The 17,720-nt window shown below is 34.5% G+C and overlaps 1 protein-coding gene across 6 annotated transcripts in view; it reads left to right on the top strand.

Moving 5' to 3' along the window:
* Window positions 1-17,720, top strand: part of ZCCHC7 (zinc finger CCHC-type containing 7) — a 255,291-nt gene that overhangs the window by 225,010 nt on the left and 12,561 nt on the right. For all 6 annotated transcript variants that reach the window (XM_042912588.1, XM_042912587.1, XM_042912584.1 and 3 more), the window contains exon 6: window positions 654-689. In XM_042912588.1, coding sequence (XP_042768522.1) covers window positions 654-689 — 36 coding nt within the window. The remainder of the gene's footprint in view (window positions 1-653; window positions 690-17,720) is intronic.

Consider the following 17,720-nt stretch of genomic DNA (forward strand, 5'->3'; position numbering starts at 1 on the left):
TTTGCAAAGTTATTGAGGTTTTATTGGTTTTTTAAAGTGATTTGCCTATAAATGTACAGATGGAGGAGACAGCTTTTAAGGGAAAAGGCATGGACTTTAGATTGAGGTTGTTTTTAGTTTAGTTTTGGTGTAATTCTCTCTTTACCCTATTTCATAGGTTAGCAGCCAACGATTAGGTAAAAAGATGGCAACAGACATCAGAAATATGTAACCACAGCAAAGGCTTCTTTAAAGCCGTTGCTATTAAATTCTTTTTTTTTTTTTTTAAATCATACTACCAAGGTTCCAAATGTTCTTTTAAAAGGTGTATTTAGTGATTCTTACTGATTTTGACCACTGCTGTTCATTTATCAGTTTAACTGAGTTATGGCTCTTAATCACATCTTAGTGCCCAAAACTTCTAACCTGAAAAGAAAAAAAGAGAGAGAAAACTTTGTTACTGGCTTTCTGACAATGGCAGGGAGTGTGTTAAACCAGTGTAAAATTCAATTAAACTGTCTAGCCAGGTTTTTGAAGCTGAAATGCAGACCCTTTCTGTTAAGCTTCTTATTTTCCTGTGACCGACACCGGTGGATGCTGGGTTATGCCAAAACCAACAGGCTGTAAAGTACCTTGTTTCATGCTCCCAGCTGATCAATATTTTTATTTTCCAGGCTTGCCCAGAAATCTGGAGGCAGTATCACCTAACGGTGAGTAGAAACACCTTTTTTTTTTATTTTCCCCAAGACCTAGCCTATTTATCCTTCTCTGAACTGCTGACCATAAAATATAGACAAGCATCTTCTACTGGAAGATAATAAACATCCAAGAGTTTTTGCACTGAGAAAGCAATAATATACTTTTTCTCTTCTTCCCTGCCCACTGCTCTGTTCTATATCTTCCTGTTCTGAAAAGAGTTTGTTTTTTATTACTCACATCATTTAATGATTACATCATGATATTTCTCCGTCTTCCTACACTACACTCATGAAATTAAAGGGAAAAAGTATGCTAGGAGCCATAAAAAATAATAGTAATCCAGTGTCTTTAAAGTGTTGTATTATCTACGGTCCCTAAGCATACAGTCCATCATATCTTCCATAATCATTTTTCTGGCTTTATTGAAATTTTTGCACATATTTTTTTTAATGAAGCTAAGAAAAGCTTAGTGTATCTTTTGCATAGAACAATTCAACTGTCATATCCTTAAGCTCCTCTTGACTTATTCAAAGTGTATAAACATCTGCTTAATACCATTCAAGTTATTCAATTCTCTGGTTTCCTTTTATTGTGAATTTAGGCTAAGTAGAAGTAGAAAACATAATTTACTATGGAATCAATTGGCTAGTGCTCAATATTATGAAGTCAGTTTATTTTTAATATTCAGCTTCAATAATTTCAATAATTCACCATAGTAGTCATTTTTTAATATATTAAATGTGTTATACTGCGCAAGATGCGATAATAAAAAGTATTCTTGTAGTTCTGCAGTTGCAACAGTATTATAAAAGCTCTTCCTTAAGGTTTAACATATTAAGAGGGTTTGGTTATAGGAAGACAGTAAAAATAGAAAGGACGAAGTTTTTACAAAACATGTCTTCTTACTGCTCTCCCCTTGTAGAAATAAAAAGTAAACCAAGCAGTGACTCAGACTACCAATAAGACTGTCACAGGCCCAAGAAGCAATGAGTAATGCTCGATGGTTTGTTTTCATATTGTTATCACTATTCAGTTTACGTAAAGATTCTCAGTAGAAAGCTGTAATTCCTCAACTGTCCTTCAGTCCCAAATTGGGTTTTGTGAAAATATTTAGTGTTATACCAAAATACACACGCGCGCGCACACGCACGTATCCCTCTATATATGTTACACATATATGTTCTAGGTGTAACTCTTATGGATACATTGTATTTATACTTATATAGCAATTTTTTTATCCTAACATACTATGGTGAAATCCTTATAGCTTAAACTTGATTGAAATCCAGTCACATATTTTTCAAAATGATAGTCACTTTTTGTAATTATATAGCAGTTTTTTTAATCAGTATTTTTATTAAATTATAACCTAATGGATTTGACACTGTTTCTTTTCCCTTTTCCCCTAAGTTAGAGAATTCCAGTCTTGAAAACTTGACATGTGGGAAGTACTATTTTAAAGCCACTGTTTTCATTACTTGCACCTATATTCTTTAATATAGCTGTAGTAGAAGAATAGAAATTGGTATTTAGTATAACAAATATTTGAAGGTTTGTTTAATAGTGTAGCTTTTGAAAAACATAAATTGTAAAGAGAATAGTTGGGAAAAAATAAATGAAAACAAAATGAATTTCTCTTTTAGAGAGTTACAATATATTCTATTCATAGGTATAACAAAATTATTTTGAAAAATCCATTTTTCTCAATCTGGAATTCTGATTAGTTTTCAAAATAATATTGAAGGTAACTATCACAATTTATAATTATCAAGTTGAAGTTAGTAATTGGTAATTTAGAATTCGTTTACTATGCAAATATACATGCTAAGCTAGTACACTTATAAACATGTATATATCAGTATCAATTTTCATCTAGAGTAAAAGTTAAATAATTATGTAGATAGGCAAATCCAAATGTGTGTAATTAAGCAGTATTTAATCTTGAATAAAAGCAGGATGCATGGTGAGTTTAGTCATCTTCAGCTCTTTTACTAGGCGATGGACTGCCATCTATTGACTTATAGTAGCCCTCACATGTGAATGTGGCATCACTCAGCAATGACCAAGTAATGAAGCCTAGGTTAGAATTGCCACTGTACATTCCTTTAAACCACTCTTCCTAAAACTCTGGAAATTTCCGCATTTAATCATTGATCAATTTGTTTTTCTAACCCAAAATGTCCATTTCTTACCCCAAATGAGCTGTGCTTTGGGGGGAATAAATTGATTAGTATATCCAGTTTGAAAATGAGAACTTTTCAGTTACTTTTATCTGGTTTTTATCAGTAAGACTAGAAGGACATTTACACAGCCTCAAGTTTAACAACTGTAATTTAAGGTCTATTTGGGAATTGCTCTCTTTCTTTAAAAAAAAAAAAAAGTTTATAAGTTAAATAGAGTGTTATTTCTCAAATACACAACAGTGGTGGTGAAGCTGAATGGTGTAAGTAGACTTGCAAAATGTTCCAAATCATAAATTTCTTAAAACACATTCTAAAAGTAAGACAAAAGTTAAAGAAGAGAAAATGTTCACTATTTTCAGCAATTAAATGAGATGAAATAAAGTTTTCTTAACAACTTGTATCTGAATAGAACAGCTTTTTAGCCAAACTTGACTGGACTTCACTACATTAAAAAAAAAAAACAAAAAACTAAGACCATCATTCTAAAGGGTACATGAGAGTAAAACTCTAATAAAAAGATACTATATAGATAGATAGATGTGTGTGTGAATGTGTGTGCATGCATATTATAACAACTAATTTGGCTATGGCTATAAAATTGTCATGTAATTTAATGACTTTAGATGATCACTTTGGAGCTCTGCATAGGAAAAAGAAAAATCTATGATTTTATTTAGCAATTAAATAATTTCCCCAATTAGTTTATGTATTTACCTCCTTCAGAAATGTTTATAACGTTTTTTAAATCTTCAATACTGTAGCATTGTTCTTGTATTTTACTTTCTGTTATATTTTCAGGTTTTGGTAAAGCCTGACTTTGAATATTCTTTTTCATGTTTCAGATAACTCATTCTAGATAAAAATTTCCCTCTTTATTCAAGAAGGAAAACCCCTTCCCCCATTCCGTCATTTCTAGTTTCATTTATATTAAAAATCCTAGGCCAAAATGGCCACCAACAGAGTTTTACAACCAACAGAGTTTTTAACTAGTAGAGGCTATAATTTGACATGCTTTGGACATTTTGTTAATCTTGTTTTTAATCTACTTACTTTAAAAAAGTAACCAGGAGTTTGCTATCTGGGGGCTGTGTGTGTGTTAAGAATCAAAAAGGACAATGCATCTTTTATGTTTAATTTTGCGCCTGGATTGCTTTGTGTGCATTGTTAAAATGTTACAACCTACCACCTTTTACTTTAACTAAAAGTTTAAATAGGAAGCAAATGTAACCTTTTTGGAAGAATTACCTTTTAAATGGTTTCTTTATATATAGTGTTTCAAATGCCTAGACTTCACTTCAAAAAGTAAAATGCTTGCTGTCAGGGAAACGGTAAGGAGTATGGTTTCCTTGCCTTCCCGTCTAGCCTAGGAAAAAGCTTGTGACCAGAGTTTACTAGTAATCGATAATGTCTTACCTGAACCAGTTGAGTGTCAGTTGAGTGTTCAGTTACCTGAACCATAATTAACAATATTGTTTCATCTTACCACTCAGTTTTCTCTCCTTACCTGGAAACATTACTTTAGAAATGTGTTTTCTGGGTTTTCACATTATGGAAATGAGAGTTTTACACTAAACAAGAATGTTACTCTAAAGTAAGTAACCCTAAATATGAACAGATTTAAATTTAACTTTAGAGCGATGTTTTGTAGTCCAAAAGGAAGGAATAATAAAGTGGAATTTGGTTGTGAGGCTATAGTTATCCAAAAGTCTTTATCCTAGAATTGTGATGAAGGTAGGATGGGTAACAGTTTTCTAACTGCCTAAAACTAAAGTGGGTTTTTAAAAATACAAAATTTCCAAAAGTCAGCCTCAAGCCAGAATCTTTTCTTTTTGTGGGGGAAAAAAAGTCCCTCTTTCTCTCTTAATTGAATACATGTTGGGAGTCCTACACCTCTTTCTGGGAGCTCTTCGGCTACATGAGCAGAACCGCAACACCCGCAAGAAACCCATCCACAGTAGATACCAAGAGACATGTCTTTTTTCATGTGTGTGTTTAAGAAAATAGAACTGGTTACACGTTGTATTTTAAAGTGTTAGAAGAACTCCATAGAAGAGTGAGAACTAGGCCTCACTCTGTTTTAGAATTATTTAAATCAACTTTTTTTTTTTTCTTGTACCATATCTTGAGGCCTGGCATACAGATTATCATAAACTAACACTTTGCAAATTCATTTTGGAAGCTCTTACTTTGCTAGTTCAATTCAGTTTGCCAACTGCCTCAAGAACCAGGAGCACCCTTGTTTAAACTGTAGGGGTTCCCCCCTCTGTAGCTGGTGTTGCTATTTCAGTGTTTTGATTGGTTAAGTGTTGCTATTGAGATATTACATCTCTGTCAAATTTTCAGAGATTTAGTTTTCATTAAAAATGTCCTTAACACTGAAATGCTGCTGAGGTGAGTGTAATCATGCTCTGATGATTCAGAAGGAACAGGACTGTTTTGTAGTACCTCGGGGCCGTTTTCTCATTGTAGTACTTACTATAAAATATATCAGACCGCTTTATGTTTCAAGTTACTTGGCATCTGAATAAAAAGAATTTCTGAATGAGCACTGATGACTGTTTTCTAATACTTCATATATGGTGACAGAGAAGATACGTTTGAACTGTGACTAAAATTGTAAAATATTTTTCAGTTGGAAAATTTATGTGAATACTTTTATATTTATTTAAGTACTCAACTTGTTCTCTAAAGAATTTAGTGTCAACATTTAGCTAGCAATTTTTTTACTTCAATCTTACCATGTTTAGAATTTACTATAAATGTAATTACTACACTTACAGAGTAGGTCACCTGAGTTTTATTTTTAAGTCTTTATTTCAGTGTCATGCTGGACCACATTTTTCTAGAACTTATCATTGGAAGCAATTGGAAAATGCAATTTCAAAGCAAATGAAACCTGGAATTATCAATTTCAATAAATGAGATTCATTTAAAAATAAATACAATTTGCTAAATCATCAAAAAGCAATTTTCTAAAGCTTCTGTAAAAGGAAGAGGGAAAAAGTGAACACTGTGAATTACAAATGCACATGTTATTTTTCCTCTCACAGTGTTATCCTCAGAAATTTAGAGATTGTATGTACACAAACTTATTTATAAATGGGAATAGAATAAAATTTAGATTTAGATATTGAATTTATTTGTATTTATTGAAGCACGTAGGAAAACCTTCATACTTTCTTCTTTTCTAAGAAATACTGAGGTGTCATCCCCTTCAGAGAAAATTTCCAACTTATTTTATCAATGTTTTAATGCAAACATTAATTTGTTTTAAATGAGAAATCAATATGGCGTATTTTGAGTATGTTTTTTTTCCTGTGTTAATATTTTTATTATCAAGTGTTTTATAACATTAGTTCTGTTGTAAATATAAGTATTTCAGGTAATCAGGCAATGAAAAGTATGCAGCATTCACACAATTTTTAAAAGATTCATTATAAAAATGTTTTGGCCTAGATGCAGCTGTGTTTTTGCCATCTTCTAAATATCTGAAGATATGTCCGAATAACCCCTCATCATTTCTGCTCATTTTCTTGGTAGCACATGTTGTTCAGTAATGAACTGATTGAAACTGAAGCTCTACTATAACAACTAACTTTTCTCATTTGACAGTCCCTGTGCCTTTTTGTCTGCCTTTAGTAGCTGGGGGCAAAGACCATTCATTATATTTAGGACTTACATATTTACAGTATGGGCTTCAAGTGTTACTTCTGTTTTAAAAATTTAAGGGAATACTCATTACGGTCTTCCTTTTCTTTTCTGTTAGCAAATGTTTCTCCTGAGGATGATAAAAAGATATAAGTTACATTTGAACTTTTTACTACCCTTTTCTCTCTTCCCTAGGTATGTTCACCTTTTTGATACTTAAATTGATACTTAAATTCTGTAGTGATTAAATTCTGTTTGTAAGTATTTATATTTTTAATATATATAACATTTTTAAAGCCTATTCTTCTTGAGGAACACATACATTATTCATTTAATCCCAAATAAAACTGTTGTTGTTTTTCACTCACAACTCTACACTTTTAAAGAGTGTTTTTCACTCACAATTCTACACTTTTAAATAGTTATAACAAAAATGAATATAAACAGGTAGCCTGAAAATTTTCAAACTGCAGTTTAATACTGTATAGTATCTGACTATAAAGTAAGTTGTAGTTTAAAAATCTGGAATGTTAAATGTTGCCTATTCTTGGTCACGTTAACCATACATAAAGAGAGTAGAAGTAGTATGTAGAATGCTTTTAGTATATTTAAGTGATTCTTTTTCATGTGTATTTTGAACAGGTGATTCATGTCATTCCTTAAGTAAATATATTCCAACTGATTGAGTTTATCATAATCTTCTCTGGACATTCCAGTGCAAGAATAAAAGTAGATAAAGCATACTGGACCAGTAATATTTGTATTAAACTTTCCTTCTAGTAGTCATGCATGTAAATGACATGGTAGATTACAGTAATTCCTAACAGGTCTTAAGTATTTAGGAATCACTTAGTTACTCACAGTCATGATCAACCATAACCTTTAAGGGTTTTGGTCAATCATTTGAATAATCTTCACGAAAAGACTCCTGAAAGAATCCCTTGACTTGATATGAATAGTCTCTCTGAACTAGTGTTGTATTTTCTGTTACAGTATAAACTGTATTAGTAATCTTAAATTGAATTAAGTTTAAGATTTTAAAAGCAAAATCTCTTAAATGACTAAAAGTCAATGAACTATTGATAAAATCAGTCAGATTTTAGACTTGAAATTCATTTGCCATTTGATCTCCACATACAAGAAAGTCATGGGAGTTATGTTTTTGTACATTTGTAATTTTTTTTCAACTATTTTGAACTCAGCAATGGTCATTTAGGGCCAATGTCCTTAGTTTTTTGGAAATACCAAAAATATTATATGAAGAAAAATGCCACATGTTTAGAGACCATTTGATCAAAAAATTTTTTAGTATCTTTGGAATTAATATAAGCCTTTGCCTTAATTGATATACCAGTATACTGGTAGATCACATTTCAAATAGGAGTTTTTCCATGGGAATGTTCAGAAATCCCTGCTAGCTTTGTAAAAAGAATTCATGTGTGTGTGTCAAATGGTAATCAAGCTACCAAATTATTATTTTTTTATTTTTTTAATTTATTTTTGAGAGGACACAAGTGGGGAAGGAGCAGAGAGAGAGAGAGAGAGACAGAATCTGAAGCAGGCTCTAGGCTCTGAGCTGTCAGCACAGAGCCCCATGCGGGGCTCAAACCCATGAACTGTGAGATCATGACCTGAGCCGAAGTCAGATGCTCAACTGACTGAGCCACCAAGGCATCCCTTCTTTTTCTTTTTTTTTAGTTTACTTATTTATTTTGAGAGAGAGAGAGCATGTGTGAGTGAGAGAGGGGCAGAGTGAGGGGGAGAGAGAATCCCAAGTACACTCTGCACTACAGCCCGATGCAGGGTTCAAGCCCATGAACCAAGAAATCATGACATAAGCCAAAATCAAGAGTTGGAGGCTTAACCAACTGAACCACCCAGGCACCCCAGCTACCACATTAGTTTCATTCCTTTTTTCAAAAGTCATATGAAATCAAATCTATTATATGGATTATGAGGTCATCTTTATAACTCTGTAATATACCCATCTCTATAAATGCCGATTTTATATAAATACTGTTCTTTACATGTATTTGTGGATTACCCCCACGTTTCTTTTCACTTAGGGGAACTAAATTTTGGATCATTTATTAACTTTGTTCATACAGTAAAATCTCAAATTTATCTTTCTTGGATCTCTCCCATTTCCTTTATTTATAACTATACCACATTTCCTCCTTATTTACTAAAGTCCTTAAGAAACATGCAGTAAAATTGATTTGGAGTGGCAAACTCATCCGGAGGAAATTACTAGGGAATGTTTATTACAGAGAAAAGAATGCCAGCTTCGAGATCAGACATTGGCTCAAATTCTGTCTCTTTAATTTACTAGATAGTCAAACCTAGTTAAAATATTTGGCTTCTAAGATCCTTGGTTTTTTCATCTGAAAAATGAGAATGGTGCCTTCTTGTTGTAAGTATGTAATGAGTCAATAAGTGTAAAGTACTTGGCACAATACTTAGCACATAGCCCATATTCAACACTGTGTGAGCTCCAATAAAGCAAACCCATAGACGCCTCGCACCTGTAGAGATGACCTCTGGGCTAATAGCCCAAACTCAGACTATTGTAATGTCTTTTGAGAAGACTATTGTTTACCTAAAATGAGGAGATTCATAATGACCTCTTTACTTTCTGTCTCCTAAAAATGTTTCCTTTTTATAATTACTGAAGTTAAAATACTCACAAGCACTGTCTTTTGTTAACAAAATTTTTTACCTCGCTTTTCATTTTCTAATTATTTATCCTCGTCCTTTCTAGAAATGTAGGTAATGTTTAAGTATAGCAAACTTTTTTTTTTTAATTCGATTTGCTCAAAAAAATCATTATAAAGACATTTAAGAAGTAGGTCACAAAAAATATTTAGGCTACTTCTTCTCCTAATGAAAATGACTATATAAAATTTGTGCCATGTAAAGAAATACTGATTTTGAAAAATATATGATCTAATTATATACATTAGTAAACATTCACTTCTTAAATGGTAACTTCAGTGTCATCTGAATATAGTCATCTATCATAAGCAAATGAAATTATATCAGTCTTTTGCTTTATATATATATATATATATATATATATTGATTTTAATATGAAATCAAGTAATTCCCACTCACACATAAACCAATTCTATAGGGGTAGAGGATTTATGTTAATCAGGTGAAAATAGCATATCAGTTTTTTTGTACTTCAGATAAAACTGCTTCATGCCTTCACATGACTGATGCCAGAAACGAGCCTGATTTCACAGCAAGACGTGGAGGTGTAAGAGCTCCATCACTTCTACACTGTTTTTATTCTCATATAGGTCCAGCAAAAAAGACAACACAAAATTAAGCATCTTCTCAATGCCTGTGATTTGTATTCTTGCAAAGAGCGTTCCTATTCCCTGTTGTTCTTTATTTTAAAGACAAGCAGGAGCTAAGATAGGGCATATTGTAAAAGCAAAAAAAGCATTACTTTCCCCCTCTTTAGACAGGTCCTTCCAGCTGTGGAGTTCTCTGCCTTTGTGACTGTCGGTTAAGAGTATTGCACGTGAATAAGCGGGTTTGGATGGGGAGGGGGAATGCTGTGTGTTGTGAGTCATGTGAAGTTATGGTAAAAATGAAAATACTGGTGTTTATTTGAATCCTCTATGTTGTAGCTAATAAATATAATAGAGCTACAGTTCTATTATTCTACAGTTTTCCGGTGATGGTTTATATACCATTATATGCAAAATATATAAGCAAATTTGAATATGTTAAGTAGTTCGTATGGTTGGAAGATATATACTAATGTGGTTTCTATGTTTTATAGTCTACCCCAATAAACCTTCAGGTGAAGTATCCATGGATTCACACATGTATGTGTTCTTTTCTGTCCCTTCCCCCACATCCTGTCTTCACACCCTCCTCATCCCTCCACCCTGCTTCAAAGCTTGTGGTCCCTTTTCCATCCGCGTACTAAAAGGTTCTTTGTAAACCAGGCCATTTGTCCATCATTGTTTGGGGTCCAAACAGTGGTAAGATACCCTGTCACCGATCCCGCGTGCTATGAATGGCAGCTCCTCTCCGGACAATTGGCGGAGGGGCCGAGAAATATTCCTGAGAGGATTATTTAACCTTTCAATTTAGAGGGCACAAAGCCTGGCTGATTAATGAACTTTCTGATGGGCGCCGATAAGCGGATCTATTTCTTTATTTCCCCTAAAAGTGATTCCTTCTCCTGTCCATATTACTATAATCTTAAACCTAAAATGTGGCAAATAGATTAAAAAACAGCACTAAAGAGTTTATCTGGCTGGCAAACTGAAGGAGCGAAATTAAAATTGGTAATGACAGCAGTGGCTCAGCCTCATATGTGGTTTTTAAATGCACTGTGTATTTTGAAGAGACTTATTCTCCAGCGCGCCTGGTAATGACTGCTTTTGGTGCACAGTCTGGGGCTGGCTCCTGTTATCCCCACCCTCCCCCCCCCCCCCCCCCCCCCCCCCAAAAAATGAGTTGTGTTATCTGGATGGCTGCAGACACATCCGCGGCCCCCGCTCTCACTGCACGGGCAGACAAGGTCGATAGCATTACAAGGTATTTGTGGCAGCGCTTGTTTCAGTTTTCAGAGCTGCCAGTTTCCAGGCGGATTTGAATTACAAAAGAAGAAGCTGGCATGAAAATTGAAAGGTTTTATCGGCTGGTCTGAAGCCTCATAGCACATTGCTTATTTATGCAGTCCATTTGCACCAGGAAATATAAAAAGGAAATACATTTTTAAAATAAGGCCATAAAGACCCAGATATGTTTAAGATGGCAAATAAAATATAGATACCTATAATATCTTTCCAGGAAACGATTTTCACTTAATGTTGCACATTACTTCAGAAGAGCATTTATGTTGCTGTCATAAATTTGCGCGTTCGTGTCACTGTGTAGGTAGTCCCTGGGGATTAAGAAGGAAGCCTTTGCTAACTTACTTTAAAATTAAAATAGACGGAGGGATAGCCCTGCAGTTTGAGAGCTACATTGGAAATATTTAAATAGGGTGGTAAATTAAACTTAAACTAACATTTTTGCATTCCATGTAAAATTAGCTATGGCCCAGTGAATAAATGCCACTACCTTTGGAGAAAATTGGGATGCTTTTTAAGCCATGAAGATTTGGAGCATTCAGGGAGTGAATTACTGTGATCCTTACTGTCTTGCATATGTTCATTGTTCTCTGCTTACTGAGGTTTTCTTTTTTTGTTGTTGTTTTTTTTTTTTTTTTCGGGGGGGGGGGGGTAGGAGGGAATATAGGGTGGGATCTCATTTACAAAAACAAAAGTGATAAATAAGTTCAATAGCTTCTTTTTATGAAACCTGTGCTTCATTTATTTTAGTCTTCATATATATCGCCTTTTAGACTTTTGCCTAATGCTTAATGTTGTGAGTATATACCGTCTTTTCAGTATTGAGAGTTACCAACAATTTACCTCTCTTTGTATTCCTTTAGTATAGTCTCAACTTAGTGAAAAAGATACACTCAGGCAATCCCTTACACTCTTGGTTACATAAAATGAAGATACATGTATACAAACACACAGTACTGAAAGGCCCTTGAATAATCAATGGTCTTACCACTGGTCATTTGCACCCTTCGACCCATTGGTTTGTAAAACTTAGTATCTGAAAGAGGTGTAAGGAGGAAGTTAGATGTGTATAGAAAATATCAAATCAATAAAGCAACACTTTTCATTCTGCTGTAGTTCAAATGAACACTGTTTTAGAATCCATTTTCCAATAAAGCAAATTACTCTCAGCTAAACCATGAGAGATGCAATTTTTTGCAATTTTCATTTTCACCAGTGTCTGGTACCTTTCTCATGTTTTCATGACCTGGACTAATTATTTCATGTAGTTTTTTTTTAACAGAGAAAATATCAAAAGCATACACGTCTGCTGCATGCTAATGATGTGCTGTACATTTTTTCATGAATTTTCATAAGGATTTTTTTCTACGTAGCATGTGTGGCTTAATGATGTAATCACCCGATAGACTAGAAAATGCTCCAAAGGAGACGTTCCGGTCTGTTGTGTACATAATACATGTTTCAAAAATCTGCCTAATTAAGGAATTACCCAATGGATTGGGAGTCTGTTGGGTACATGACATAGTTTTTTTTTAACACATAAAAGATATAGGTGTATCATTATATATGGTACTTTTAATGGCATTTTTAGGATGTAGGGGAAATTAGTAGCAATGTCCTCTGGAATACAATTGAATTTTTTTTTCCCTGGGGAAAAAAAAAAAGAAAGCTTAAAAAACTTTATGAAGGAGGCTTTGTTTTAAAATAATTTCAAAACCTTTAGTTTGGGGAGAAAATTCCTCCCAGTATTCGTCAAAAGTAATACCGTGACTGTTTGCCGGAATGGTCTACAAATGGAAGACTTTGTCCCAAACCGTGGTTGGAACAGACCTAATGTCCTCATCTGCAGGTGTGAGGACTGGCCCCAGAAAAACACTGACAAGGGAGGACAGGACCTTTGTATCTTTGGTCATATCTTGGGATCTTGGGATCATCATTTTTGCCTTGCCACAGACTCAGCTTTAGTTCAGTTCACTACACAACTATTTGCCTAACCTTTACATTTCTTACTTGCATTCCTTTAGGCCCCAGATTTGATTTTAAAATCTTAAATACCTACCAGTTACATTTCACTGGAATTTATATTGTAAACAATACTAAAGGAAAGGGAGGGCATTCATTCTCTTTTCCCTGCATACTCTTTATAAAACTAAATAAAATACTTAAACTATATCTGATCTCTAGAGTAAGCAATAAATATAATATCTTTAAAGAGGAAAAAATACATATTTTAAGTTGAAACTTTTCTGCTCAGCTGTTAAATTCATGCCATTGGTCACTTCAACCAATGGACTTTGACCATGATGACCTAACATTTGGGGTAACATTTTCTTGGGAAATACTATTTAATACTTGGGTTGGATTTTTTTTTAATACATGAATATTGGGGTGGCGGGGGGAGGCTTGTGCTATTAGAAAGAATAATTTGATTTGGAAATATTTTCAAAGAATTGGGTCGTTCTCAAGCATGAAAAGCATATCGATTTAAGAGGTCTATGAACAAATGTGACTTGTCCAGAAAGACTGGAGCTAAGCTCAGTATTAAACGTTACATTTGGTCATGAATACATTTACCCCAAGTACTTAATGTATTTGCTTTTTAATATATGTTCATGTAACAAATTGGATTAATAAAAACATATAGTCTTTAAGCATATGTGTAATTATAAAAATAAGTCCATTTTGCATTCACAAGAGTAGAAAATTCCCTTTAATTAGTGAAATTGATTGCATATCCTATATAGTAATGAGCTTCAACTAGATGCAAACCCTCATTGGATCAAAGTCAGTTTAGATAAGGGCAGCTCAAGGTCACAGAGGGAGATGCCCAGCAGGTTCATTTGCATAAAAAATTACTGTTGGAAATAGGACACTGAGGCAGCTCTGGCGTTTTGATCTCTTGGCCTTTGTCATGGAGATTCCTAGTTGTGAAGGGAGTAAGGCCAGTGTCCCAGATAATGATTAACTGTTTTAATGGCATTCATTCATTCATTCCGCACTAACTACTCATGCAGAAAAAAGGGTTATGTAAAATGACATTAGAAGAAAATCATTTGTAATCGTTGCATCGGGCTGCACTTTGAGGAGACATTAGGAGTAAATCCGTGGCGTGGTAGGCTTATGCTTTATCTTCTGATATTTACTGAGTTTACTGGTGCATGAAAAGCTTTCAGCAAGAATAGCAGATGGGATGGACCTTTCATAGGTAATGCTATCTACCAGGTTATTACTTCTATATATTGATAGTAAAGTAATCTCCAAGATATCACCCTACAAATATAGATTATTTAAATGTCTGTAACAAAAAAAAAAAAAAAAGAAAAAAAAGAGCTGCTTTCATAAATAGTTCACTTGGTAACCCATTGGGTCAAAGTCTCTAGATAAATGTTTAACTTTAAAAAAGTTCTAAAAGACTACATTCATTCCCTTACATTTAACTTTTCATCCACAATATAGACTGTATGACAGAACCCTGAACTTAGAGCTAATCAGTTGACATATTCTGTGTTAAATTGGATCTTTACTGTTAATTAAAAATAAAGACATGCTCCAAGGCAGAAGTAGTCACAAATTCATATTTCTAACACTTTAAATAGCTGTAAGATTTTTGTTAGATCACAGTATGAGAACTTGTCCACTGGAAATCATTATTGAGTTTTCAGTACTATATTCTAATACAGAAATGTTCTCTAATTAGGTAAGATCTAGGCTGATTGCATTCCTATTAAGTCCTAGTACATGATAGTTTATTAAAATGAGAGTATGTAGATAGTGTTTGTCATGTCATTTACTAATTAATTATTGTGAAACAGTTTAGAATTTCATAGCACAATATAAATACTGTTGCTATTTTTATTAGTAATAATGGAAGTTTTTAACTAGTGACATTATTCAGATGAATGAACATCCAAATGTTTGCACTTCATCCAGGGGCATAAATGAACAGTGGGGCTAAATTTAAGGTTCTTTGAATGAAATTACTTTCAAAATAAAGTGTCAACATGAAACATGCTTTCAAAATAAAGTAAGTGTCAAAAAAAAAAATAAAGTGTCAACATGAAACATGCTTTCAAAGTCTTGATTAAGAAGGATCTCTCTATCTCTGGTACTATAAAACTGAATTCCTATTCTCTTTATATTACTAATTCTTTCCTGATTCTGCCAGAGTATGTACCACACTCTCAATTCGAAGTAGGGGAGATGCTTAGGAAGCTGTATTAATTCATGCAGACTTTTTAATATATCAAAGCATAATTTAAAAAATTGTCTGTTAGGGGCGCCTGGGTGGCTCAGTCGGTTGAGCATCCAACTCGATTTCAGCTCAAGTCGTGATCTCAGGGTTTGTGAGATCAAGCCCCGTCTCCAGGTCTTCACTCACTGTGCCGTGAACACAGAGCCTGCTTGGGATTCTCTCTCTCCCTCTCTGTCTCTGCCCCTCCTCCGCTCGTAGGTACTCTCTTTCAAAATAAATAAATAAACATTAAAAAATAAATTGTCGGGGCGCCTGGGTGGCTCAGCCGGTTAAGCGGCCGACTTCGGCTCAGGTCATGATCTCACGGTCCGTGAGTTCGAGCCCCGAGTCGGGCTCTGTGCTGACAGCTCAGAGCCTGGAGCCTGTTTCAGATTCTGTGTCTCCCTCTCTCTGATCCTCCCCCGTTCACGCTCTGTCTCTCTCTGTCTCAAAAATAAATAAACGTTAAAAAATTTAAAAAAATTAAAAAAATAAAAATAAAAAAAAAAAAAATAAATTGTCCTTTAATGACATAAGACAATTGATATCGTTTTCCAAAGCATCCAAATTATTAACAATAACTAAAATGCATTGGATGCTTACTATGGGTCATGTGCTTTACCTGTGCATTACCTCATTATTCATCTATTAATATTTACAGAACTCTTACTATATGCCTGTCCCTGTCCCTGGATCTGGGGTATAGCAGTGAACAAAAAACAGACAGAAATCCCTGCCCTCACAGACCTTACATCCTTCTTGTCTGGGAATGCAAGTGGAGGGATAGACAAAACAAACTAGCAAAATATATTATGGGAGATGTGATAAGTGACATGGAGTTTTGTTTTTGTTTTTTTTCTTTACAGCAGTGAAGTAGGGTAGGGAACACCAGTTGGAGGGAGCTGACAGACTTAAAAAACGTGATCAAGAAAGCATTACTAATACGACCTTTGAGCCAAGACTTGAAGGAGGTGAAGGAGTGCACCATGTTTATCTGGGCAGAGTGACACAGGCCGATGGAACAACATTAGGACTACCTGTAATTTCCTCTAACTTAGGCAATAAAATAATGCAAAGAAATTCCATAAAACTTTTGCTCTGCATCCAAATATTGCAGAGATTTTCAGTGTTTGAATTTACTTTAAACACATTTATTGCCTGTATAACTCATGTCCACTCTATAAAATTTTGGAGTCTTTAAGATCTACTTATTCACCACCTATTTTTGAGCACTTTCTGTGTTCTAGTTTAGGCATTGGCAAACTTCTTCTATGAAAAGCCAAGTAGTAAATAGTTCAGCTTGGCAGGCAATATGGTCTCTGTCATAACTCTGCTCTTGTAGCATGAAAAGTAGCCATAGATAACCGGATCATAGGGTAGTTCCATTTTTACCTTTGTGAAGAACCTGCATACGGTTTTTCCACAATGGCTGCACCAGTTTGCATTCCCACCAGCAGTGCAAGAGGAGTCCTTTCTCACTACATCCTCGCCAACACTTGTTGCTTCTTATGTTTTTGATTATAGCCATTTTGACAGGTGTGAGGTATTATCTCTTTGTAGATTTTATTTGCATTTCCTTGATGATGAGTGATGTTGAGCATCTTTTTCATGTGTCTGTTGACCATCTGGATATCTTCTTTGGAGAAATGTCTGATAAGCACTGGGTGATGTAGGGAATTGAAGAAAAGAGTAGCAGCCTTAGATAACCTGTAAACAGATGTGCCTGGCTGTGTTCCAATAAAACTTTATTTTCAGACACTGAATTTTGAATTTCATAAAATTTTCATGTGTTGCAAAATATCCTTTTTTTTTTTTTAGCCATTTGAATGTAAAAGCATTCTTGCCTATGGGCTATACAAAAACAGGCAATGAGCTGGATTCGTCCTGTCGGCCATAGTTCACCAACACTTAGTCTAGATTCTTGCCATAAGGATACAGAGTGGACTAAAAGATCTCTTACCCTGTGCACCTTACATTCCAGCAATGGGGAGGCAGATAATAGACATGATAACCAATTTAGTACACGAGAAGGTGAAATGGGAAAAGGAGTATCAGGAGCACTGTGGCAGGAGTAAGTAAAAGTGGCCTTTACTCTGAGAGGATGCGATGGGAATGAACCACTGGAGACTTGTACAGTAGTGTGGCTTTCCTGTGTTCTGTATTCCTGAGGAAAAGCCAGCAGTGCCATGGGGACACCAGTGGTTCTCCTGTGAGGAAATCCCTATTTGCATCCATACCAAAGTTCTAGTGTCTGGATATCCATCTTGTTCTGGTTCTTTCTGTGCCCTCCTTCCCCAATCATTACTGCCTGATTCATCTTGTCCTTTTTCATAGGATTTGAGCCAATGGAATTTCTTATTCCAGCGGAATAAACATAGT

The sequence above is a fragment of the Panthera leo genome, chromosome D4 (assembly GCF_018350215.1).
Source record: "Panthera leo isolate Ple1 chromosome D4, P.leo_Ple1_pat1.1, whole genome shotgun sequence".
Taxonomy (NCBI): domain Eukaryota; kingdom Metazoa; phylum Chordata; class Mammalia; order Carnivora; family Felidae; genus Panthera; species Panthera leo.